At 35.8% G+C, this 18836-nt stretch overlaps 2 protein-coding genes across 5 annotated transcripts; one reads left to right on the forward strand and one right to left on the reverse strand.

Annotated features, from left to right (window-relative positions):
• Positions 1–13136, forward strand: LOC129315402 (uncharacterized). 4 transcript variants are annotated; one of them, XR_008594479.1, is made up of 18 exons: positions 1–393; positions 1138–1243; positions 1849–1962; positions 2057–2238; positions 2571–2766; positions 3630–3887; positions 4927–5073; positions 5797–5875; positions 6709–6822; positions 6932–7098; positions 7641–7759; positions 9434–9557; positions 9663–9740; positions 9821–9947; positions 10154–10268; positions 10375–10408; positions 11206–11396; positions 11484–11596. XR_008594479.1 is itself a non-coding variant. In XM_054959061.1 (18 exons), the coding sequence occupies exons 1-18, from the start codon at positions 53–55 to the stop codon at positions 12816–12818; spliced, it is 2838 nt and encodes a 945-aa protein (XP_054815036.1). In that variant the 5' UTR covers positions 1–52; the 3' UTR covers positions 12819–13136. The 4 variants fall into 4 exon arrangements, 3 of the variants coding, with proteins under 3 accessions (XP_054815036.1, XP_054815038.1, XP_054815037.1); XM_054959061.1 differs by lacking the exon at positions 10375–10408 and adding an exon at positions 12552–13136; XM_054959063.1 differs by lacking the exon at positions 11484–11596 and having other exon boundaries at positions 10375–10466; positions 11206–11337.
• On the reverse strand, positions 12409–18624 carry LOC129315401 (putative disease resistance protein At3g14460). Its single transcript, XM_054959060.1, has 2 exons — positions 14780–18624; positions 12409–12846 (listed from the first exon to the last, which is right to left on the reverse strand). Exon 1 carries the CDS (start codon positions 18089–18091, stop codon positions 14960–14962), a length of 3132 nt encoding a protein of 1043 aa, XP_054815035.1. The 5' UTR covers positions 18092–18624; the 3' UTR covers positions 12409–12846; positions 14780–14959.
• Between the last annotated feature and the right edge of the window lie 212 nt (positions 18625–18836).

Consider the following 18836-nt stretch of genomic DNA (forward strand, 5'->3'; position numbering starts at 1 on the left):
CAAAAACGTTCCAACGGACATTCACTAACTCAGCCGGAGAAACTTATCGGCGATGGAGGGAGAGGGAAGCGGCGCCGTCGCTAAAGTTGACGCGGGATCAAGAAACAGCTTCGTTGAGCTCAATGGGGACAAGGGGGTGGACGCTGCGGAAGAGCAAGAGCAAGACGGAGTTGAAGATGCGCCAGAAGAGGAGGATGGAGAAGACATGGATGCAGGTGAAGAAGAATACGTCGAAGACGAGGGGGAATACACTTTCAGGTTCGAAGATGGGATCAATCCTTTGGATTTTGTGGAGAATAATGACTCTGAGGTCCAGAGTTATCAGCAATTGGAGCGCCTTGAGAATGAAGCCCTTGCTGATAAAAAGCGAAAAGCAGTTGAAGACTTGCACCAGTAATTCAACTTCTATTCATTCATCACTCCTTCTTCTTCTTCTTCTTCTTCTTTGCCTGAGCAATTCTCTTTTGTGGGAATGATTTATAGGAACCTAAAGACTCTATAATACAATTCAATAACGCTACAAAATATCTTAAAAATCAAATTTTCTTGAGTTAGTCTGATAATGTTGTAAAATGATTTATTACTTTAGGACCCTAAATAGTGTCTTAGAGAAATGCCAGCGTTTACTTTAGAAAGCAAAGGTGATAATTTAAGCTTCTTAAAAGGAATTCTGATTTTTAATGTTCTTTTCTGATATCATTAGATATTAAGATTCCTATCTGTCATTTCATCCTTCTGCTTTTACAGCTGTCCAATTCATCTAGATTAGAACATAGCATGGGTCCTGTTCGTGTGTTTGATGCCATTGCCCAAATTGTTCAATCAACTGTCTTCCAACTTCATCTTCATAATTGTGAGCCCAGCGTACTGTGTTTTTAATTGTACCTTCTCCTCATTGTGCTATTATTCTGTGCTTTATGCTTGAAGTAGATTTAATTTGACCATGTGTTATTCTGCTAATTTCAAAAATGAATAACGAATGAAATAAGTATTTCGTTAGAAGAATTTCATTAACTTTTGGTGTCTTTTTTTTAAAAGAAAAAGAAAAAGAAGAATTTCATTAAGTCAAAGAGTTGGGATGCAAATAGGTATTTCATTAGAAGTGTGACGTGTATTTGTTAATGTCTCTAAAAACAGTGATGGGCCTTCTTTCAAGAAGGTGAGGGAAGACGATATTTCAGGGGCTAGTATGGAGGAGATAATGGAGGCACTGAATTTTGGTGTTCGCAGGAAGTCTAGAAAGGTACAATGTACATGTGATTAGGCATGCTCATGCAGCATTACAATAGAGCGACTACATTCTGTGACAATACATCTCTACATGAGAATATGTTAGGGAAAACCTTTTGTAACTCTGAATAGAGAATTGATCATAAATTCTTGAAACACTGTGCTGTCCAGATTGTGCAGTATAATTTGCTTACACATGCAAAGAGCATTAAAAAAAAAAAAATGCTATAGTTGGACATTAGAGCCAAAGTTATCCCCTGCATCCTAGTGAAGAGTTGCTATGCGTTTTCTTAGCCTATGAACATTAGTATCTTGCTTTGAAAAATCTTAGGTTGAGGGTGCAACTAAGAGCATGCAAGTTAGAAAACGAAATTTTTATTAAAAAAACTGGCACAATGTATCTTTTAATGCCCTAGAAAGGATGTTGATGACTGGCTCAACGAGCAAGAATTTTCAGTTATGCATTTGCAACTAACTAGTGATCCATGCTATTAGTAGTTTAATGCAGTTTATTTCTGCTGTGATTTCTTTTGATGTTTGTTGTAGATTCTAGATAAAAAAATTTGAACTGAAACATCTCAGCTTGTGACACCATTTATTCCTCTACCTATTTTCTAGATGCAACCCAAGAAAAGAGGTAGGCGAAAAGGATCAAAGAATAAACTTGATCCTCAGCTAACACGAATGCTGGGTGATGCCACCCTTCACTATGCACGCGAATGTTATGAAGAGGTACTATATTCTGGTTAAGCTTGTTGTAAATTATAGATTCTTTCCATGACAGAGCAGTCCATATATATATATTCACTCTGCTGACTTTATGCAGGCTATTTCTATATTGCATGAAGTTATCAGGCTGGCACCAAATTTGCCTGATTCATATCACACACTTGGACTTATCTATAGTTCACTTAAGGATTACAAAAAAGCTATGAATTTCTACATGATTGCGGCTCTTTTGACCCCCAAAGATGCATCACTCTGGAAAATGCTTTTTACTTGGTCCATGTAAGAGAGCTCCGCATTTTTTCCTCATCATTCTTTGTGTACTTTGATCTTTCTGAACATACTCAACTCTATGTGATTACATTCCCACTGTCTGCAATTGTGAAAGAGGCTTAAATTACCTCAAGTGATGTGTGCAATGATATGAATATATAATATGTCTCACATTAATTTTTCTCATTTTTTTTATTTGTGAATACATCTTTGCAATGTTTATATATTGTAATTTGTTGTTGTTTCTACTTTAATTGAATTCGTACATGCATTCCAATATCTAATGGCTTTTAAATAAAAAATAGTATTACTTGTCGGGATTGAGAACATTTCAATTGCAGAGAGCAAGGTGACATTGGCCAGGCCAGTTATTGTCTTTCAAAAGCAATAACTGCTGATCCCAAGGACACTACTCTCAGAATTCATCGTGCATCTCTCTATGTTGAGCTCAAAGATTATCAAAAAGCTGCTGAGACACATCTTCAAGTTTATCAACTCTTTCCTGAGAATATTGATGCACTAAAAACTGCAGCTAAGGTATTCCTCTTTCTCTGTTTTTAAGGATCCATGTTCCACATGACTATGCGGCAATGCTCTTTTCTGTAGATTTTGTGTTAAATATCAATTTTTTCCTTTTTAACAATTTTGTACCAAAAATTTAACATGTCTTTTTCTGATGCTATGTGATTCATTTGTATGCTGGCGGGACTTGTGGCCTTGATGTACCCTTCTGTAAGGGGCTAGGTATTCAGAGAGTTTTTTGGGATAATTATGGCACGGTGCCTCAAATTAGGGTTTAGGAAGATCCCTGTTGGAATATGATCTGAAGCCTGATGCAATGAAGCTTGTACTTGATGATGATAAACAACAAATTTAAATGATGACACTGATTTGATTAGTGTTATAGGAGTTTGCAGTAGTAGAATGAGTGAGATTTTCCAATCACAAAAAAAAAAATGACAGTAGACAAACATCTAATTATTGGAGTTCTTAATTTGTTGTATCATCTATGCTTAGCTATTTACAAGTTGTGATTAGTTTTAAATACTATCAACTATTTTAGCAAAATGAAAAACATATCCTCAAGGACAAAACCAAATGAGCTAGTTGACTTTTGTAATAGTGGGGATCTCCTGGGGGGCCACTATGAAGAAAACATAAACCTGAAGAAATACACAGCTAGAAATATGTCATTGGTCTCTCATGTCTACTAGATGTTTTTGTTTCTCGTCTAATTTCTGCCATAAGTTCTTATTTAGTTGTTCCTTTCAAACAGCCACTCTTTTGAGGTCACAATTTGGTAATATTATTGAGCAACTGTTCATATATCCTATATCCAATTAAAATTCATGGGGTTGACTGTTGTTATTGATGCAAGTATATGTTGCTTTCTATTTCAGCTCTACCAAAAATGTGGTCAAGCAGAATGTTCAATCCACATTCTTGAAGACTATCTTAAGGGTCAACAGGCCGAAACCAATGAAAGTGTTGTTGATCTGCTAGCTTCCATATACATGGAGACTAAGGCATACGACAAAGCTCTTCAGCATATTGAGCATGCTCAAGCTGTACATTATTCAGGAAAGGAATTGCCGTTGAATTGGAAAATTAAAGCAGGAATCTGTCATATTCATCATGGAAATATGCAGATGGCTCAGGTGTGTCACTTGCTCAGTGGAAGATACATAATTCAGTTGACTTTGTATGTTCTCAAGTACTGTTCATTTTAACTGTACAGGCTTGTTCAATCTGATGTTGTTTACAGCTTACTGATATTCAAATGATGTTGAGAAGCTAGCTCAAACAAATCCACCTCCTCTATATTTACGCATTTCCCTTGTAGTATATTGCTATATTTTCAACTGGATACTATTATACGAATGCTTTACTGCCATCTTGTGCCTTTATATAATTTGTTTTCAATTATTAGTGTATATGTGATATGGGCTTGATTATTAGGCCTGGCTTCGTACTGTTCACTCTGTATCCTAGTCATGTGCCATCTATTTCTGCAGCACGATAAGGCTGTAAGGTTGGATTAACAATTGACTATTGTACAAGCACCAACATGAGAAGTGGGACAGGATTGCTAATTTGTCCTCCCTATGGTGCTTAGCTTGTCACTTTTTCAAGGGAAGCGTACATGTTTAATTTTAAATAGATTGGATTGGCAAGTAATGTTGTGCTGATTTGCCTTTGTTATCGAGAAATTTCTTTTTGCCTTTTTTTCATATTAGCATTAAGTGGGCTTCACTCAGGTTAAGTCCCCTCACTGGGCAATCTTTAGAACATATTCTCCCACGTAGGCTAGTGTATGTAGTGTTTTGTTCCTAAAGTGCTGTAGAAAATCATTAATGTAGGTTGATATGGATAGATAACATCATGGAGGGATTTCTGCAGTTTCCTTGTTTTGCTATTTTTCACATTCTATACAAGACTTCTTGCATCTTGGCTTCCTTATTCTGTTATGTTAAACAAAGAACGTCCTATTTGACTATGTACTCCTGCATGCGGAACTTTCTGTGCTTTTGTGCTGGTGTCTTTCATAACCTTTTTTTTTAAAGCAGGGTTTGATATCTTATTTTAAAAAAAATTATTTGTCGTTAATTTCAGTTTTTAAATAATGGAAGTATATCAAATTTTATGTTTATTTTTTGTCATTTGTATTTATATTGAAGTTCTCAATGTGATTTACAGGTTCTTTTCAATGATTTGAAACCAGAGAATGCCACCGAGCATTCTGACTTGGTTACTGATATTGCAGATTCATTGATGGCTCTTGAGCATTACAACTATGCATTGAGTTATTATCTGATGCTGGAAGCAAAATGGGGAAGTAAAAATGTATGGTAACTCGTTCCTATTTATTGCATTTCTCTTGCATTTTCTTTTTGGAATTTTGATACTGATAGTTTGTATGAGCATTTGATCGAATCATTGCCAATTATACTGACAGTCAGAAAAATGTTATTGAACTGTTCATTTGAACTTTTTACGACTGTTACTATTTCTGTTTTTACAAATTAATTTTGGACTGTCATTTCAATTTGTCGTCCCACTCAATTTTTGATATAGAATGTAAAAAGCATACTGCCAAAAAAAAAAAGAAGAAGAATGTAAAAAGCAAGCTACAACTTGTTACTTTAAAAGTACTGACGGTGGCACCATTTAAGCTAGAGACTAGTTTTTGGCTGAAGCTTTCTATACTTTCCTAGTTACTTTGTTCATTATGCACATGCCTTGGCTATTTGTGGCTGTGGGGATTGGACTTTTTCTTCTTTTCTTTCTTTCTTTCTTTCTTTCTTTCGGGTTTTGAGAGGGGTGTGCTCTAAAGAAATGAGTGCTATTTTGAGAATTGATGATGGCGCAGTAGTGCTGTATCATTGGCTAATTATTATTTGAAATTAATAAAATGGTTTCAATTGTTTTTCTTTGCTCATTTTGGTGGTCATAAATCATGATAGTTTTCATTTTTTTAAATCCAGTTTAATCATATGTTCTCTCGGTATATCATCATTGAATATAAGTCTAATAGAATCTGATGCCTATGGCAAATTTTTCTTGCAGGGTCTCCTGAATCTGAAAATTGCGAGATGTTTTCTGTCCCTCAAAGAAAGATTACGAGCAATTGAATTTTTCTACAAAGGCAGGTTCACTTTTTTAATTGTTTTTGCTTTTATGCATAGAATGGTAGATAGAGTGAAGTATTATATTGTCCTTTAGTGAAAGAGCGAGGGTCAAGTTGGATCAACTTCCACATAACTAATGTGGAGGGTTAGCATTCCCCATAGATTCATGTGTATGTATTTGTGTTTTCTTTATCATGGCTTCCCAAAGTATTTTCTCTGCTATTCTTCACATTATTTCAAGTTTCAAAACTTTTTTCTCTTAATATCAGTATTCGGTTGACAGAAAGTAATCAATAAGTTGATTCATGTGCTCTTACATGTGTGTCAAAATGTCAATACACAAGTATCTAATGCTTGCATGTGTGTGTTTTCCTATTTTTGGATTAAAACATTTGAGTTAGTGAGATCATGTGTGTGAGCCAGTGTTTTTTCCTTCCTGTTCCTTTATTCTACTGTTTGTGACAGTGTTATTAATCCGTGTTTTATTGAATGTTTTCATTACTTGCTTCCTTTATCCTACTTGTTATATATTTCCTATCCTTCAAAACACTAAATTATTAGGTACTCATAGTAACTTTAACTATCCTAAAATCCCTTGTTTGGCATGTATTTTTTTTTCCCAATCTATTGTACTTTATTTTTTCTTTTTATATTTATGTGGGCTGGGTGCAAACTATGCTTAAGCTGCAGTGCTATTCAATGATTGTATCCCTTTGACGCTTGCTACCATAATATGGACATAATACTAAGTATTAACTGTGTTTATTTGCTGCACGGACAACTCTTTTCTACCCATTATATTCAGTTAAAATATTATCATATTCATTTGCTAAACAAATTCTTGTTTCAGCCCTGGAAACACTAGAAGATGATGTTGATGCACGGATAACTTTGTCTTCTCTCCTACTCGAAGAAGGAAAAATAGATGAAGCAATTTTGGTGCTGGTCCCTCCAAAGGACTCTGGTACATTCCAAAATTTTGTTCTTCCTCATGATCTTAGTTGGTTCAGGCTGTTCACCAAAAAAGAAAAAAAGGCTTATCCTGCAGATTCTAATGTGAAATTTACTTGCAGATTCTGGTGAAGAACGTTCTGATAAATCAAATAGATGGTGGGTCAATGAAAAAGTTAAATTGAAGCTCTCCAAAATATATTGGGACAAAGGGATGCTTGGAAATTTTGTGGATACGATATTCCCTCTGATACGTAAATCATTGTACATTGGGAATCTCCAACACTCGGTAAAATTTTGAAAGCTAAATTTTGAGAATCTTTCTTTCCTATCATAGGTGGTAAAACATGCATGCGTTAACAACCTTGCATGCATATATGTTGAGTCAACAGCTTGAGCTTGCTTTTAAATTGAAGCGTTGACAGACTAACTGAAATGGAAGATGTCAAAATTGTGTCGTTGGTTCGTAGAGTTCAGTGGTTGACAGTCACTCTGTAGCATAATCTTTTTTTTTTCCCCTTTAACTTTGCTAGTGGTTGAAAGTTGAAAGCTGTGTGGGTAACCCCACTAAAAAAGAGAAAAGCACGTTAGTAGAGTAATCTTAAAACAATTTAGGAACAAGCTTGTGTTTTGGTTTTAAAAAAAATGAACTGGAGCTTTATCTTCCATTTGTCTGTGCTTTTCAGGTTAAATGTGTCAGGGATATGTTTTTCTAACAGAGATGCAATATTTGCATAGGGTTCCCTCAAATGATCATTATATCAATACTTATATCTATATAGGCTTCTGATCTGTTTTCAGTTTTATATAAGCCATCATTGGTTGTTACAGGGAAAGACAAAAAAGCGGCTCTCCAAAAAAGATCTGGTTGAAAGGGTTAAAGTATTAGATGATCAGGATACAGACAATGTATTTCGAGGATTCAGGCCAATAGCTCTTCCATCAGATCTGTGAGTATTGGATGCTGAAATTTTGTGGGAATCATGTGATTAAGGGTCCATTATGAGCTCTTTCATTTTTTTAAACAAATTATCCCCTGTTTATTACATGGTAGTTTAGCTTCGTTTTTAACTTATTTATTTCCTTTTTTATTTTCATGTATCATGCTATCTTTATTGTGTATTTATTTCCTTGTTTTCCTCCCTGATTTATGAAATTGGTTGAATGATTCCTGTAGTTAACTGTTTCCTTTACATGTACGACTCCTATTTTTTCTTCCTTTCTTTTCTTTTGTTTTTTTTTTGGGGGGGGGGGGGCCGGGAGGTGTGTCAAAAAATACAGTTGAATCAGAACAGACTTCTTAACCCAAAATTCTACGTGATATATCTAAGCCTATGGCCAAAATATGACCACCCAATATGAGAAGGCAGAAGCTTCTCATGAGGTTGCTTGCTGCTCAGAACAGCTTCCAATCATTGACATAAAGAAGGGAGACATGCATCCCTTTTATTCAGTAGACTAACATTCACCAAATCCCAAAATTTGACTGCCAGTTGCACAAGTGTCAAGAAGCCATGTACCACTGTCTTCATCTGGTCTGTGCATGATGCACTGCTCTCCTGTTCTGCTTGCCCAAAACAAGTGGACTCAATGCCTTCTAATGATATGTGGTGTTTGTTAGACAATCATAATACCGTAGATGAAACTTAAAAAATAATAAAGAACACTTTTGGTGGTTCAATGTAAAAAAAGGGCAAAAGGTAAACAAAGCTTTTGTTGGTGGGACCTATGTGTTAGTGGTTGATGAAAACCATCCGTCTGTGGTTAACCCACAAATAAATAAATTGGGGGCTTAAAATTATTTGTTGTTGGTTAACAATAGAATTATCTGTTAGTGATTAACAAAAAACATTCCATGGTGGTTAACTAATTCACTACCATTGCAGACATACATTAGACAAATAATCAGGAAGGAATTGGATCCAATAGGCAGTTTACCTTAGTTTTCATAATACTCCAGATTATATGAATCATCTGCAAATAGTGCCTTCCAATAGCCCATTAAATGATACCGCTTTTGATTGATATGTTTATTATTCCCCTCCATGAGTCAGTTGTAGAATACACAACAAATATTGTCCACATTACTCCAAAAAAAAAAAAGAAAAGAAAAAAAGAACAAAAAGAAAAAAGAAAACAGCGACGACAACAAAAGCTTTGCACTTTAAATGGAGTTGGGGTATATGGATTACATGATGCCATTATGCTTTGCCTGAAACCAACTATTCCAATAAGCCATTAACTAGGAGATCTTGATGAATGACTTCTTTAACTGCATATTTGGTACACATAAAAGTGTTTTCTAGAAAGGAAATGGGAAATGGACCTAGAAAGAAAATGGGATAGGTGTATTTCTCGTTTCTTTTCTAAAAACCATTCTTGATACCTCTCTACCTTTTTTCATAGGACTGAAGACTATGTGCTCACTCCTTACTGGCATCTCTAATGGTCTTCTTTGCACATGACAAAACGATCTTAAATGATTTTCTACCAGTTAAAAGAAAAGAAAAGAAAAAAAATCAGCAAAATTTGTATTTGGTATTTTTATAGATTTTCTTGCTTGGATTTTCCCTTGCTGTATTGTTACAAGTTAAAAATGAATGTCTCTTGTTATATCAAATTAGGCTGAAAGCTTCCAGGGCCAAAAAGAAGCTACAGGAGAAGGCAATTCTGAAAGAGAAAAGGAAAGCCGAGGCATTGGCTGCTGGAATTGATTGGATAAGTAATGAGTCAGATGATGAGCCTGGGGTAATTTTTCATATTAAATATCAACTCTCTTTCGAAGGGAAAATGTTTAGGTGATGATATCACTGAATATTGCTCTATGCTGACTTTCTTTCCTGTATACTGCAGTATGTCTCTCAAAAAGCTAAGAAACGTCCTTTGTGCAATTTTCTCAAAGACGAAGAACATCATCAGATAATTATTGATGTCAGCACTTCTATCTCTAGTTTTAGGCCCCACTACTCCCATTTCCTTTGTTTTATATGATCCATTAATATGATTTACAGTTATGCAAGGCATTGGCGACCTTGCAAAGGTACTGGGAAGCATTGGAGATTGTTAATCTCACTCTAAGGCTGGCCCACAATGTACTGTCTGCTGAAAAGAAAGAGGAGCTTCGATCTCTTGGAGCTCGTGAGTCCTGAAACCCGACAGACTTTTATACTTCTGGATTTTTTTTTCAATTCAAACTTTTCTCTCCTGCCCAGAAAATGCAGGAGGAACTTTTTCCTGCTTGTTTGTCTCCCAATCTTGAGTTTTAGATATTTCCGCTGTTGTTCTAAAGAAGAAATGTGTAACTGGCTCATAAAACGAACTTATCTTTTTTTTTTTTTTGGCAGAAATGGCGTACAACACCACTGATCCTAAGCACGGTTTTGACTGTGTTAAAAATATTGTTCAGCAACATCCTTACAGTTTTGCTGCTTGGAATTGCTATTACAAGGTTACCTCAAGGTAATCATTTGATTTCTTTGTCAATGTTATGTCAATTGCTTAATACTTAAGATTGGTTTGTTTTAGTAGATATCATTTCTTTATGTTCTCTGCCTTTCTTCTCTAGTCACAACTATCAGGTGGAACCGTGGAAGTATCAGGTGGATCTTTGAAAGCACCCTAGAAATGGAAGTTTCCTTCTGCAGATATAATTAATTTGTAATACTCCCTTTGGTCCTTTTTATTAGAGACGTTTAGCAACTTTCACACTTCAATAACAACAAGCCTTATCCCATTAGGTTAGTTATATGGATTGCACAATGTCATTGTGCTTTGTTAACAACGAAATAACAACCTTCACATAGATTAAGAAAAATGACTAAAATTAATTCCTCTCATTAAATACATCCATATTTCAATTTTTTTCTAAAATTACCATTCTTCAATAAAGTTTATTAAATTTGTGTAGTCTTGTCTCTCTCTCTACATAATTAAGGATACTTAGGGAAAACAAATAATTAATGCTTCTAGAAATTTGTCTCTCAAGAACAGGCGAAATCTTATGCCTGGTGAAAAAACTGGTTCCCACTGAACCCTGGAGTTTTCTTGGTAAAATGTTAGTTAGGCTTCCTAATCTTTCTTTAAATTTTTATTTGGCACAGAAGTGGGACCTATATTTATGTCCTAGAGAAAAATTAAGGCCTAGACCTTTATAATTGAAGTGTAGAAAGCTGTTACTGTTCATAAAGTCAACATTAGCTCTGCTTTGGGCTCGTGCTGTTTTCCTTTTAAAATATAGATTTCAATTCTTGTTCTTAAAAAAAAAAAAAACTATTGATCGGCTGTGATGGAGAAATAAGGTAATTTATTCATTATTGATGATTAAGTTTTTTCCTGTGCAAGGCACAAGACAAACTTTAGTTTCTTTATAATTTATTTGATGTCTGCTCTATGATAGATTGGAGAATCGAGATTCAAGGCATTCCAAATTTTTACGTCATATGCAAGGAAAATTTGTGGATTGTGTTCCTCCTATTCTCATTTCTGGGCATCAATTTACCATTTTTAGTCACCATCAAGATGCTGCAAGGAAATACCTTGAAGCTTATAAACTCTTGCCTGAGAATCCCTTGATTAATCTTTGTGTTGGTACGTTCTTTCATGCCATGTTGTATTTAGGTAACACTTACTGGAGTTTGTGTTGTATTTGATTGTTACACATTCTATGTTGTTCAGGAACTGCATTGATCAACTTAGCTTTGGGTTTTAGACTTCAAAACAAACATCAGTGTATTCTACAGGGTCTAGCATTCCTGTACAACGATTTGAGGATCTCTGAAAATAGCCAGGTTTGTTTTAATCAATATTTCCAATTCTCTCTAACCTATGTAAGAAGATAAAAATAATATCCGTTGAAAGTTAAAAACAAAAAAACAAAAAACCTGCCTTGTTGACAAAGCTGGCACTAACACTATGGTTATGTCTTCTTCAAAGATTGCTACCCCAATACCTCAACCTCAACGTAGATACTAACTAGCTGCAGTCTCAGCCTCACTAATGGACATTGGCCTATTTGTCCTTGTCAACAGCCTTTTATTTATTTCTCTGAGATGAATATTGAAAAAAATTTAAAAGTAGTCAAAATGTTAAGTGCCAGGATCAGGCCAGAAGATAACCTATGTATGTAGTCTGACGAAGTATTGAGCTAGCTGAGTTGAGTAAAATATCAGCCCAGCATTGTGCAATTTTATCTCAAAGACCCAGTTTACTGAAGTCATTGGACAAATCAAATTACTTCGTCTCCATATGCCTAGTGTACTTAACACATGCTGTATCAAAACCCCACGCCTCATAGTAGCATCACTGCCTCTTCCACTCGTACACCTACTTTTATTGCCATAAGAATGCTTGTTCAATTATGACCACATCTTCGATAACTTGCATTTCCTCTGAGAAAAACTCGGGTTATGATCGAAATTCTCCTAGTAGGGTTCTACTTTATCCGGTAAACAAACACGTATCCTCATCATCTCAGTTCCTACATTTCATTTTCATTTTCTCAGTACATCAATCTGCTTAAGTTTACATATTGTCTGTTCTATCATGGATCCTTGAGTTCTAGTGTGTTTAAATAAAATATGAAAAAAAAAAGAGTACAAAATAACTGGTGAATAATCTCCATTAATGTAAGGTTGTAAACTTAAGCAGGTTGATTGCTGTCATTAGTCTCTTTTCCCCCAACTGTTACATGTTGGTTCAACTATAGTGAAACTGAAGCAAGCAAGCTGTTCTAAACTTCTACAGGAATCCTTATACAACATAGCACGAGCATACCATCACGTGGGTATGGTAACTCTGGCAGCTTTATATTATGAGAAAGTTCTTGCTATTCGTGTGAAAGACTATCCCATTCCGAAGCTTCCGGATGGGAATCCCGATGCCGTGGAGAACCATCAACCTGGTTATTGTGACCTTCGCAGAGAAGCAGCTCACAATCTGCATTTAATCTACAAGAAGAGTGGAGCTCTTGATCTTGCCAGGCAAGTTCTGAAAGACCATTGCTCATTTTGAGTTGAGTTCTCGTGTTCCGCAGGAACCACTGTCAAATTGTAGAAAATGTGAATATTTAAAGTAGTGTGTATGTATATATGAAAAGCATTTGGCATCTCTTTTGTGTTAATCATGTTAGTAGTTTGCCTAAATGGTTGGCATTTTAAAGAGCACTAATACGGACAGGCATATTACATATGGTGCATGAGATTATTATACATGGAGAGACAGCTCACACTCCCCCTCCCCAAAACAGCAGACATTAGCACTTGAGATTTGGAACTTGGAAGTGGGGTGAAGATGGAATCCAAGAAGTCTGTGGCATTGTCTGAGCTTTTATATTTGTTTTTCAATTTAGAGTCGGTAATTTTTTCATTAAAATTACGGTTAAATCCATTTACCTTGATTAACTAAAGGACGTTTCATCAAGGTCCTGCTTCAATTTTTTTTTTTTTTTTGGTTTGCTAACACAAAGTTTAGGTGAATTACTTTTTTCGCCCAACAGCCTTCTATGATATGCTTCAATCATGATTTACTATTTTCCTTTTTCTTTTGGTATACAAGAGGGACTAAGCCCAAATTAAAAAAAAAAAAAAGAGACAGACTAAAGAAGAGGGGATCCCAGAAAATCTTTTTGCACCAGGGTCCTTATCCATTGAGATTTGAGGACCATGTCATAGAAGGCTGTTTGCGTGATTCCAGCATTGGCTAAACCCTCTGCAACCTGATTCATCAGACGAATAATCTCCAGCATCACTTAGGCATATGATTCATTTTTTATGATTTACTATTTCCTTTTCAAACTAGATACCAGTTAAGTACACTAAATTTGAAAATGAACTATACCACTTATAATTAATAGATGTTATAGTTTTTGATGTCATGATCAACTACTCGAAGATTGCCAACAATTATCGTCATGGTCAACTTTTTTTTTTCTGCTGAGAAAAAAAATATCATTCTGAACTAATTACTGAAATTCTTTTAAAAAAAACTAATGACTAGAACATTTAGTATTATTCTGTATGCTTAAAAAAAATCTCAAATTAAAAATGTAAATAGGTTACTAAAAGAAATATGATATAATCAACAGGTTGTAAGCATTAAAAACTAACATTTGATTGAGAATTCATTTGAATTTCAGTTGAGTATAATTAATTATAAAAATAATTAATTAATATGGTTAATTTTAATTATAATTGATTATGTTATAATGTAATATGTTTGGATATTATTTTTTTAAAATTAATTTTAACAGAATTAATATGTTTGAATATTTTATTCAAAATCAATTTTAGCTGTACAAATTATGATCAAAGATATTTCTTTTTAAAATTAAATTATTGATAAATTTGTATCTAATATTATTAAATTTTTTAAATTTTATTCAACACAAAAATGAATTATTGACAAATTATTTATTATTAATATGGTAAAATGAGAATTAGATAAGCAGGTATAGATAGTTTAACACAACAATCGATTTTAACCTCATTAATCCATTATTTCATGTATATGCTGTATGGATAATTTTCTTTTAAAATTGATTTCCTCCCAAAAAATCGATTTTAAAGACAAACCAAACAGGCAGTAATATGGTGGAAAGTTAAGAGCCAGAAAGACAAGAAGTCAAATTTGTGTCCATCATTACTCACGTGCAAAGGTTGTTTGGGAAGACAATAAATGCATCTCATTCGTGGCCTATATTTTTCATGTTACAATGCATGTACATAAAAAATCATGACAGTACCTTGTCAACCATGTAAAACAGCAATAGCGCAGAAAAATTACAAGAGAAACTAAAATAAACAAGAACAAGTACTTTCTATTGGAGCAAGAAGCTACAAAATCTATAGTGTCAGAAAAATCATAATGAATGTACTGTATCGGGTTATCCCCCCAAAAGAGTAATAGCTCAGAAAAATTACTAAAGGAAGCAAGAAATTAGAATAAATAAAACGGGTGTAACATAGAACAAGTACCTTATATTTACAATTCTTGCCGACCTTCAAATTTGAGATATCTGCCATTGACTTTAACGGTTGGAATGTGACAAATCATGGGCCAGTATTTTCCAATGTCCTTCTCAAAATGATGTTCAAGCAAAGGAGAACCGTTGATGCTGAGTTCAGTGAGAGAAGGAGGCATCTTTCCATCTTCTGTTATTGATCCAGCTTAGGACATCTATAGATATCCAATTGTCTGAGAGAGTTCAGATGTTCCAGCCCCTTGGTGTTCAGAGTTTTGAGCCTAGGCGAATTGCTGATGTTTAGTCCAGTAAGAGTACCTGGTAGCACTCCTTCTGGTGGATATGATTCTGCGTCTTGAAAAGCAGTGTGGATGGTAAAGAGTGTGAGCCCAGAAGGAGATTGCCTGTGCAGGTTCATTCCATTGGCAACAAGATTATCCGAATCAGAGAACTCCAGGGATTTCAAACTAGAGGGTAAACCACCATCTGGACATAAATTCATATCTGGACAGTCCCATATTGTAAGAGCTTCCAAACTTGGAAGGAGGCAATGCATTCTTTCAGGGAGGGACTTCAATTTTGGACAGAATTCAATGCTTAAAGAAGTGAGATTTGGGGCTGGCAAACCTCCACTGGGAAAAGAGAGCAAATTTGGACACCCATAAATGGACAAGGACTGAAGAGCTATGAGATTTTGGGGCCTTTCCTCTAGGTTTCCTTGTCCGTCTTCGGCTGAAATAGCAAGTGATTCTAGATTCTCACAATATGAAATTCTGAGAGATTTAAGATTGGGAAAGAGATCCAATGGAAAAGACTTGAGCGAGTGACAACATCTTATTTCCAACAATTCAAGTAACTGATAGCATTGGTTTACACCAACTAATACTGGGAATTCTGGGTTGGAGCAGCCAAGAATGAGTAATTCATTTATCACCTGAGTACAGGGGAGTGAAGAAAAAAATTTCCCAGAGTCTTGAATTTTAAGCTGCGTTAAGCATGGAAGGGCTTTTGGCAAATCACCAATCAGTCTAGGACAGTCACAGATAACAACTTGTCTAAGACAAGGAAAAGCTATGCAGCTTGCCTTGTCATCTGGGTGACTCCATCTCTCCCATGCTTGCATATGGTAAAATTTCAAAACTTCTAGTGAAGCAAAAGACTGGATGGCATTCACACCACAAGAAAATTTCCCATAAAATTCTCTTCCGACACTCTGCAGCATCTTGAAATTTGAAATTTCAAGCCGTTTTAGACAGGGAAGGTTCCCAAGTGGAGGCAATACATAACAATACTTACAATTTTCAAGGCTTACAGATGATAGGTTACAGAATGCAAAGTCTCCCAACCAATTTGGAAATTCAGTACCTGTATAGTTACGTATCGAGAGCTCATTAAGGTTCCCTGCGTGGGGTTGTAGATGATCAAGTACATACTTCTCATGCTGTGAGTCATCTGTATCAGTATCATGACCCCAATTCAGATCCAGCTGTGTCAGATATTTCTTGTCACATAACCTAGCCTCCATAGCCTCCTTGGGATGAACAACATGTTTCAAATTTTTTATCGAGAAAGAACCTCGTATATTGGGGAGTTGTCCCAGCTCACCGACTGAACAACCATAATCTTTCCCAACTATAAAGTGACTTAAATGTTGGAGGCTTCTTAATTTACTCATGTGCGGTGGCATCTCTTTTATTTGAGTATATCCAATATGCAGGTGCCGCAAATTAACCAGATTATGCATATCTTGAGGTAGCTCAGCAAGATTAATGCACCATGTCGCCTTCAATGTCTGCAAATTGTATAAACTGCAAATAGAATCAGGAAACCTTTTAATTCTTGTTCCAGATACTTTTAAATAACGAAGATGCCGTAGTAAGCCAATTGATTCAGGCAACTCCTCCAAGATACTCAAGAATGAGAATGATAACACTCTTAGGCATATTAGTTTTGAAATTGTATCATCTTGCAATTTATGATCATGAAAAGCGTTGCCTTGAGTGAGCAAGGTGCGCAATCGATTGTTTCTGTCAATAGCTTCAAAATTCACAAACCCATGAGCAGCGTGAAATGATAAATAGCGCATTCTTCTGTCAACATTTATATCTGAGTTGTCATCCTCTAGCCTAACACAAAATCTGCCAGACACAAAATGAGCCAAGTCATTTACAAGATCATGCATTACAAAATGTTGTCCAGCAGATCCTGATTGTTGAAAAAATGATCTTGATACTAACTCAAGAAAATACTTATCTCCAATGTCTTCAATTCTCTCGCCTTTCAGAGGAATCTGAAGTAAATTTTCAGCCATCCAAAGCAAAATCAACTCCTCCTTCTCAAATTTATAACCCTTTGAAAATATAGAGCAGTAAGCAAAGCATCTCTTCAGATGTGAAGGGAGATAGTGATAACTTAACAGCAAAGCAGGAAGAATATTGCTTTCCGTCTCTGTTAAATCCCATATGTCACTCCTTGATATATTTTCCCATTCTTTACAGTCAGAAGTTGATCGCAGAAGGCCTCCAAGAGTTTTTGCAGCTAAAGGCAGTCCTTTGCACTTCTTCACAATTTTTCTTCCAATCTTATCAATACTGGGATTTGTACTTGAATTTTTATAACCATACGCATGTTTTGCAAACAAGTTCCAGCAATCTTCATCAGACAAGTACTTAAGCTTATATGATTCAACAGTTTGCATGATTGATGCAACACGCTGGCTCCGTGTGGTCACTACAATTCTACTGGCTTGAGCTCCATATTGAAAAGGCCTCTTCAAATGACACCATTCATCATAATTCTCATTCCAAACATCGTCAAGAACAATCAAAAACTTTCTCCCATAAAGCATCTCTTTCAATTTTAATTGAAGCGAATTCAAATCATTGGTACCATGACCACCTAAACCAATGGCCTCCAAAATTAACTTTGTAACCCTAACAACATCAAATTCTTCAGAAACGCACACCCATGCCTTTAGCTCAAACACCGTTTTCACTCGCTCATCATTGTATACCAGTTGGGCCAACGTTGATTTCCCAACTCCGCCCATACCTACAATGGGAATAACCCTTATTTTCTCATCACTGGAATTTCCAGACAACAACAATTCAACAATGGCCTCCCTATCACCATCCCTACCGTAGGCTTCAGATTCTTCCACCAGAGAAGTTGTGGGCGTTTTCGGTGACCATCTAAAACATATTCCCACTTGCAAACGAAGAACATCTTTTTCTTCAATAAGACATTCTAACCTCTCAATTATATCTTCAATGTCTTTCTCATACGAATTCGATGAAGCCAACGAGAAATTCAGTGCCTCGTTCATTGGTCCCAACTTCGCCTCCGTCTCGATATCATCCAACAGATCATCGGCATCAAACGCAGCATCTTTGAGCTCTTCAAGCCAATCTTTCACCGCAGAATTTCTTATCTGCTTCCCTTCGGCGTCGTCGAGCACTCCTCTCACGGACAGCAGCTTTATCTTCAACCTCTTGAGCAACTTGTCATTGAGCTTCCTGCTCTTGAAGAAAGCAACGACTTCCGGAGAAGCGAGTCTATTGAACAAAACACCGAATAGAGCATCCAGAAGAGCTCCGCCACAAGCTCCATAGGCATGGTTCTTTTGCTCCTAGTAAACTAAGCAGTGAACTGAAGATAATAAGAGACTATCAACACAACATAAAATGAAAATTTTGTGCCAAAACTCTTGCAGTTCAAGAGGTAGAAGAATTGAAGAAAGCTCGCTTGTCCATAATAGAAGTTTTAAAAATGTGTGTCACTGTTTTATTGCTTGACCAACGATCAACAACCAGTAACGACTCAGATTTTGAAAGAAAGAAAGGAGAAAAAGTATCGACTCACGAGCTCACTCCAGGATCACATGATATTGGAGATTGAAGGTTACATTTATACGCGTCAATGCTCGTTGACTAGCGCAAAGAAATATTTCTCCATTTAATTTTTGTTGTGGCTATGGCCACGTTTACGAGAGAAAACATTGTTGGCACGTGACCGGTCAAAGCGCAAGTCACTTCTCTTATATCACTTTCAAACGCTGGTCGAACCAAAAA

Source organism: Prosopis cineraria, unplaced genomic scaffold, assembly GCF_029017545.1.
Source record: "Prosopis cineraria cultivar Desert tree isolate PC_DT_omini unplaced genomic scaffold, ASM2901754v1 PC7, whole genome shotgun sequence".
In the NCBI taxonomy this organism is placed as follows: Eukaryota; Viridiplantae; Streptophyta; class Magnoliopsida; order Fabales; family Fabaceae; genus Prosopis; species Prosopis cineraria.

Excerpts from the sequence above, each read along its gene's own strand:
- LOC129315402 (XM_054959061.1), top strand. The coding sequence starts at position 53 with ATGGAGGGAGAGGGAAGCGGCGCCGTCGCTAAAGTTGACGCGGGATCA. Across the intron at positions 7,760-9,433 it reads ATAGCTCTTCCATCAGATCT|GCTGAAAGCTTCCAGGGCCA; the intron begins GTGAGTATTGGA and ends ATATCAAATTAG. Across the intron at positions 9,741-9,820 it reads ATCATCAGATAATTATTGAT|TTATGCAAGGCATTGGCGAC; the intron begins GTCAGCACTTCT and ends TATGATTTACAG.
- LOC129315401 (XM_054959060.1), bottom strand. The coding sequence starts at position 18,091 with ATGAACGAGGCACTGAATTTCTCGTTGGCTTCATCGAATTCGTATGAG.